This window comes from Taurulus bubalis, assembly GCF_910589615.1.
Source record: "Taurulus bubalis genome assembly, chromosome: 19".
NCBI classification, from domain to species: domain Eukaryota; kingdom Metazoa; phylum Chordata; class Actinopteri; order Perciformes; family Cottidae; genus Taurulus; species Taurulus bubalis.
Window position 1 is genome coordinate 21,390,100 of NC_136607.1, and position 7,500 is coordinate 21,397,599.

Below are 7,500 nucleotides of genomic sequence, written 5' to 3' on the forward strand. Positions count from 1 at the left end.
TTGTTTTTAGTGTCTTTGTGGTTGTTTTCAGTGTCTTTGTGGTTGTTTTTAGTGTCTTTGTGGTTGTTTTTAGTGTCTTTGTTTGTGGTTGTTTTTAGTGTCTTTGTGGTTGTTTTTAGTGTCTTTGTTTGTGGTTGTTTTTAGTGTCTTTGTTTGTGGTTGTTTTCAGTGTCTTTGTGGTTGTTTTCAGTGTCTTTGTGGTTGTTTTTAGTGTCTTTGTTTGAGGTTGTTTTTAGTGTCTTTGTGGTTGTTTTTAGTGTCTTTGTGGTTGTTTTTAGTGTCTTTGTGGTTGTTTTCAGTGTCTTTGTGGTTGTTTTTAGTGTCTTTGTGGTTGTTTTTAGTGTCTTTGTGGTTGTTTTCAGTGTCTTTGTGGTTGTTTTTAGTGTCTTTGTGGTTGTTTTCAGTGTCTTTGTGGTTGTTTTTAGTGTCTTTGTTTGTGGTTGTTTTTAGTGTCTTTGTTTGTGGTTGTTTTTAGTGTCTTTGTGGTTGTTTTTAGTGTCTTTGTTTGTGGTTGTTTTTAGTGTCTTTGTGGTTGTTTTCAGTGTCTTTGTGGTTGTTTTTAGTGTCTTTGTGGTTGTTTTCAGTGTCTTTGTGGTTGTTTTTAGTGTCTTTGTGGTTGTTTTTAGTGTCTTTGTGGTTGTTTTTAGTGTCTTTGTTTGTGGTTGTTTTTAGTGTCTTTGTTTGTGGTTGTTTTTAGTGTCTTTGTGGTTGTTTTTAGTGTCTTTGTGGTTGTTTTCAGTGTCTTTGTTTGTGGTTGTTTTTAGTGTCTTTGTGGTTGTTTTTAGTGTCTTTGTGGTTGTTTTTAGTGTCTTTGTTTGTGGTTGTTTTTAGTGTCTTTGTGGTTGTTTTCAGTGTCTTTGTGGTTGTTTTTAGTGTCTTTGTTTGTGGTTGTTTTTAGTGTCTTTGTGGTTGTTTTTAGTGTCTTTGTGGTTGTTTTCAGTGTCTTTGTGGTTGTTTTTAGTGTCTTTGTGGTTGTTTTTAGTGTCTTTGTGGTTGTTTTCAGTGTCTTTGTGGTTGTTTTTAGTGTCTTTGTGGTTGTTTTCAGTGTCTTTGTGGTTGTTTTTAGTGTCTTTGTTTGTGGTTGTTTTTAGTGTCTTTGTGGTTGTTTTTAGTGTCTTTGTTTGTGGTTGTTTTTAGTGTCTTTGTGGTTGTTTTCAGTGTCTTTGTGGTTGTTTTTAGTGTCTTTGTTTGTGGTTGTTTTTAGTGTCTTTGTGGTTGTTTTTAGTGTCTTTGTGGTTGTTTTTAGTGTCTTTGTGGTTGTTTTTAGTGTCTTTGTGGTTGTTTTCAGTGTCTTTGTGGTTGTTTTTAGTGTCTTTGTGGTTGTTTTTAGTGTCTTTGTTTGTGGTTGTTTTTAGTGTCTTTGTGGTTGTTTTCAGTGTCTTTGTGGTTGTTTTTAGTGTCTTTGTTTGTGGTTGTTTTTAGTGTCTTTGTGGTTGTTTTCAGTGTCTTTGTGGTTGTTTTTAGTGTCTTTGTGGTTGTTTTTAGTGTCTTTGTGGTTGTTTTCAGTGTCTTTGTGGTTGTTTTTAGTGTCTTTGTGGTTGTTTTCAGTGTCTTTGTGGTTGTTTTTAGTGTCTTTGTTTGTGGTTGTTTTTAGTGTCTTTGTGGTTGTTTTTAGTGTCTTTGTTTGTGGTTGTTTTTAGTGTCTTTGTGGTTGTTTTCAGTGTCTTTGTGGTTGTTTTTAGTGTCTTTGTGGTTGTTTTTAGTGTCTTTGTTTGTGGTTGTTTTTAGTGTCTTTGTGGTTGTTTTTAGTGTCTTTGTTTGTGGTTGTTTTTAGTGTCTTTGTTTGTGATTGTTTTCAGTGTCTTTGTGGTTGTTTTCAGTGTCTTTGTTTGTGGTTGTTTTTAGTGTCTCTGTGGTTGTTTTCAGTGTCTTTGTGGTTGTTTTTAGTGTCTTTGTGGTTGTTTTTAGTGTCTTTGTTTGTGGTTGTTTTTAGTGTCTTTGTTTGTGGTTGTTTTTAGTGTCTTTGTGGTTGTTTTTAGTGTCTTTGTGGTTGTTTTCAGTGTCTTTGTTTGTGGTTGTTTTTAGTGTCTTTGTGGTTGTTTTTAGTGTCTCTGTGGTTGTTTTCAGTGTCTTTGTGGTTGTTTTTAGTGTCTCTGTGGTTGTTTTTAGTGTCTTTGTGGTTGTTTTTAGTGTCTTTGTGGTTGTTTTCAGTGTCTTTGTGGTTGTTTTTAGTGTCTTTGTGGTTGTTTTCAGTGTCTTTGTGGTTGTTTTTAGTGTCTTTGTGGTTGTTTTCAGTGTCTTTGTGGTTGTTTTTAGTGTCTTTGTGGTTGTTTTTAGTGTCTTTGTGGTTGTTTTCAGTGTCTTTGTGGTTGTTTTTAGTGTCTTTGTGGTTGTTTTCAGTGTCTTTGTGGTTGTTTTTAGTGTCTTTGTTTGTGGTTGTTTTTAGTGTCTTTGTGGTTGTTTTTAGTGTCTTTGTTTGTGGTTGTTTTTAGTGTCTTTGTGGTTGTTTTCAGTGTCTTTGTGGTTGTTTTTAGTGTCTTTGTGGTTGTTTTTAGTGTCTTTGTTTGTGGTTGTTTTTAGTGTCTTTGTGGTTGTTTTTAGTGTCTTTGTTTGTGGTTGTTTTTAGTGTCTTTGTTTGTGGTTGTTTTCAGTGTCTTTGTGGTTGTTTTCAGTGTCTTTGTTTGTGGTTGTTTTTAGTGTCTCTGTGGTTGTTTTCAGTGTCTTTGTGGTTGTTTTTAGTGTCTTTGTGGTTGTTTTTAGTGTCGTTGTGGTTGTTTTTAGTGTCTCTGTGGTTGTTTTCAGTGTCTTTGTGGTTGTTTTTAGTGTCTCTGTGGTTGTTTTTAGTGTCTTTGTGGTTGTTTTTAGTGTCTTTGTGGTTGTTTTCAGTGTCTTTGTGGTTGTTTTTAGTGTCTTTGTGGTTGTTTTCAGTGTCTTTGTGGTTGTTTTTAGTGTCTTTGTTTGTGGTTGTTTTTAGTGTCTTTGTGGTTGTTTTTAGTGTCTTTGTGGTTGTTTTTAGTGTCTTTGTCTTTGTGGTTGTTTTCAGTGTCTTTGTGGTTGTTTTTAGTGTCTTTGTGGTTGTTTTTAGTGTCTTTGTTTGTGGTTGTTTTCAGTGTCTTTGTGGTTGTTTTTAGTGTCTTTGTTTGTGGTTGTTTTTAGTGTCTCTGTGGTTGTTTTCAGTGTCTTTGTGGTTGTTTTTAGTGTCTTTGTGGTTGTTTTTAGTGTCGTTGTGGTTGTTTTTAGTGTCTCTGTGGTTGTTTTCAGTGTCTTTGTGGTTGTTTTCAGTGTCTTTGTCTTTGTGGTTGTTTTCAGTGTCTTTGTGGTTGTTTTTAGTGTCTTTGTGGTTTATATTGCAGCTCAGACGCTCAACAATGGATAATTATTTGCGGCAACTAAATCATATTTTTTTGGACTGATTAAGTGAAATTGTATATTTTCCCACGGCACACCTGAATATCAACAGTGGTTGAACATCACTGTCCGAGTGGATCTTTAATCTCTTTTTCGGTTCACTCTCACTTCAAATGAATTTAAAGGATGAACAGCAGAGAAAGAGCTGAGGAGCGAGGACAGCTGGGATGCAACGTACACACACCAACACAAAGACACTCTCACACACACACACACACACACACACACCAACACAAAGACACTCTCACACACACACACACACACACACACACCAACACAAAGACACACACACACCAACACAAAGACACTCTCACACACACACACACACACACACACACCAACACAAAGACACACTCACACACACACACACACACAAAGACACTGGTGGGCTGAGACGGACAGATGGACGTCCATTAGTTTGCTTGCGGAGACAAACAGCTGATCTGAGAGCAGCCGGTCGCTTTAAAGCCGAGGGACTGGAGCCAACGACCAGCTGCAGGACCGACGGCATGTCGCCCTCTGCTGGCGCATTTAAGAACTAGGAACACTTTTTTAAATCTAGAGGATGCTTAACCTTATGCAAAACATTGATGCAAAAAGTCAAATAAATGACATAATCAAGTGTCATGTGACTCGAGGAAGAAGAGACTTTACTTTCCTCTGAGTTACGAAGAGAAGATTGATATTATTTTAATGTCTGCGCCGTAAATATGAAGCTGCAGCTAGCGCGTCATCAGCGTAGCCTAGCTTAGCATAAAGGCTGGAAACGGGTTATTTTATGTCTCTTAGTGGTTATTTTGAGTCTCTCGGTGGTTATTTTGAGTCTTTGTGGTTATATTGAGTCTTTGTGGTTATTTTGAGTCTCTTGGTGGTTATATTGTGTCTCTTTATCATTATGTCTCTTGGTGGTTGTTTTGTGCCTCATAAGAAACAAAAAATAAATGAATAAATAAATAAAAAGTATTATAAATAAGCAATAAAAAACTGTATTACATTGTAATCATTTTTTTTCATGTGTTCCTTTACGCTAACGTGACATTTCCTGGGGAATAAATCATTTTCTTTTCATCTTCCTCTTGACTTTCAGAGCAGAAGAAAACGTACTTCTTGCTTTCAGCCGAGTTTCATGAACATCGACTGCGTCTCCTTTACTTTTACTTTTCCTCTACATAACTTTATAAACCTCACGACCTCAAACGACCTCAAACGACCTCAAACGACCTCTGAGAGGAAACCTTTAATCCACTTCTGTGAACGACGTCGATTTCCCCGAAGAGTCCGACTGCATTAATGTGAGCCGAGGCTGAATGTTTTCTATAAAGAGTCATAAATACGTGAATAAACATTAACAACCACTCTGTGGTTTTGCATCTTTTTGAGAACATTTTATTTTAGCCTCTGTTTAAAGTTTATAAACGGTTTATAAGTGAATGTCTTGAAATGTCTTCTAACACATTATAGTAATGCAGAGAGAAGCGTTTTAAATGTGTCTATAATATAACTATAACTCAACTAACTGCTGTGTAAAACAGTTAAGGAGTTACTAGTGAAGGTGTGTAGTTTAGCTTTAATGGTTATAAACATTTTTATTTACACGATTTTGAATGTAAGATAATATAAACAGTTAAAAAAAGTAATTTTTAAAGGCACTGTTCAAAGTTAAAAGTTAAGTCAAAAATAAGTTAAGTCAAAATATAATGCTGACTTTGTAATAATAAGTTATGAACTATTGATTGTTCATATAATGGTTTAGATGCTGTATGGTCGGTTGTAATAAAATGACATCCTTTGTTTTTTCATTTATAAATGAAATATATATTTTTCAGACATTATTCAGAGTTCCCGTTATAAATATTGGTAATTTATAATATGGTAAGTCATTTGTTTATCACGCTGCTGGGAAAGTCTGAAACCCACAAAACCGAACTTCATATTTATATTTATTAAGATTTGAAGTATTTCAGAACCCTATAAGGCCTATAACTCAATGAAGTAACCACACCCAGCAGTGATGTCACACCCTGAAGGACACTTGTCCATCATGGCAGCTTTAAAAACATTTTTTTTTTAAGTCAAGTTCTTTCACAAAACATTCAATAAAACAAAAGCATGCAGAGACGTGGATCAGTTCAACACAAGAAGACACAAACACATGCGACACGCGTGTGGACAGAGCCGACGGCCGGACATGCGCAGACATGCTAGCTTCGAGAGCTACAGCTCACTTACCGGCCTTCAGAATGTGGTTCACATCCCTCCCAACACACACACACACACACACACACACACACACACACACACAGACACACACACACACACACACTGCAGGTGACTCACCTTGAGGTCTCTGTGTACCACCCCCATCTGATGGCAATGGAGCACGGCCTCCAGGATCTGCTGGATGCAATGACTGCACGCAAACAGCAGGGGGGGGGAGGGGTTAGTCTGATGCACATTCACCATTCACCCCCTCACTGTGACACCATTCACCCCCTCACTGTGACACCATTCACCATCCTCACCCCACACACACTAAATATAACAATACAACAGAGGTGGGAGTGAACCGGTCTGTGTGTGATATTTCCATGTGTGTTCCATGTGAGCTGCAGCTCCGCCCACTCCGCATGACTAATGTTTACAACATTAGTCATGCGGAGTGGGCGGAGTTGCAGCTCTGTGTGGGAGGAGCTATGTGTGGGAGGGGCTCTGTGCAGGAGGAGCACTGAGTGGGAGGAGCTCTGCATGGGAGGAGCTCCATGTGGGAGGAGCCCTGCATGGGAGGAGCTCTGTGTGGGAGGAGCTATGTGTAGGAGGAGCTTTGTGTGGGAGGAGCTATGTGTAGGAGGAGCTCAGTGTGGGAGGAGCTTTGTGTGGGCGGCGCTGTGTAGGAGGAGCTATGTGTGGGAGGAGCTATGTGTGGGAGGAGCTCTGTGTGGGAGGAGCTCTGCGTGAGAGGAGCTCTGCTTGGGAGGAGCTCTGCATGGGAGGAGCTATGTGTGGGAGGAGCTCTGCGTGAGAGGAGCTCTGTGTGGGAGGAGCTATGTGTGGGAGGAGCTATGTGTGGGAGGAGCTCTGCGTGAGAGGAGCTCTGCCTGAGAAGAGCTCCGTGTGGGAGGAGCTCTGTGTGGGAGGAGCTCTGCGTGGAAGGAGCTCTGCATGGGAGGAGCTCTGCGTGGGAGGAGCTATGTGTGGGAGGAGCTCTGTGTGGGAGGAGCTCTGCGTGGAAGGAGCTCTGCATGGGAGGAGCTCTGCGTGGGAGGAGCTCTGTGTGGGAGGAGCTCTGTGTGGGAGGAGCTCTGCGTGGGAGGAGCTCTGTGTGGGAGGAGCTCTGTGTGGGAGGAGCTGTGTCTGACCTGCGCTTTCCTCTCCCTGTGTGATGCATTCAGGAGCGCTGCTTCTGGTCAAAGGCTTGCAGGTTTCTTCCGAGCATCTGAAGTACAGACGCTGCTGCTACTCCACTGAACTCTCTCTCTCATGCTTAGTCATTCTCTCTCTCTCTCTCTCTCTCTCTCTCATGCTTAGTCATTCTCTCTCTCTCTCTCTCTCTCTCTCATGCTTAGTCATTCTCTCTCTCTCTCTCTCTCTCTCTCTCATGCTTAGTCATTCTCTCTCTCTCTCTCTCTCTCTCTCTCTCGGGCCCACAGGAAATCACACTTCTAGGTCAGACCGTCTAAAATAGTGCAACAGTCCCAAAAGCCAAAAGCCAAAAAACTAAAAGAGTCAGACTGACAGAAAGCAAGCACAGGCATTTGCTTTTGTTTTTAAATCACAGGCACAAAATTAAAACAGTATGACAACGAGCATGTACCCTTGGACGTGGGGGTGCAGGGCAATGCAACACAATGACACACACACACACACACCTTGAGGTCCCTGTGCACTATGTCATGTTGGTGGGTGTAAGACACACTGTCTAGAATCTGATGGATACAGTGACTGTGGAGACAAAACGACAGAGGGAGCAGATAAAGGAGGCGACACGGGAAGGAAAGGAAACACAAAGGACGAGTAATACATCAATAGAGGAACATCAGACAGGAGGAACACAACATTATATGCTCGGTTCATCAAGATGACCACAAAAACACATATTTCCTGATATATCTCTATCTCTGTTTTTGTTTTCAGATTTTGAGATATTTCTCTCGG

General features: G+C 40.1%; 1 protein-coding gene across 12 annotated transcripts in view; it reads right to left on the minus strand.

Annotated features, from left to right (window-relative positions):
* The window catches only part of camk2b2 (calcium/calmodulin-dependent protein kinase (CaM kinase) II beta 2), a gene marked incomplete at both ends in the record, with an annotated part of 35,714 nt that overhangs the window by 19,068 nt on the left and 9,146 nt on the right, over positions 1-7,500 (minus strand). For 11 of the 12 annotated variants that reach the window (XM_079235223.1, XM_079235221.1, XM_079235228.1 and 8 more), the window contains one exon: positions 5,686-5,758. In XM_079235223.1, coding sequence (XP_079091349.1) covers positions 5,686-5,758 — 73 coding nt within the window. Of the gene's footprint in view, positions 1-5,685; positions 5,759-7,214; positions 7,288-7,500 lie in introns of all 12 variants that reach the window. The other variant, XM_079235224.1, reaches the window with a different exon arrangement.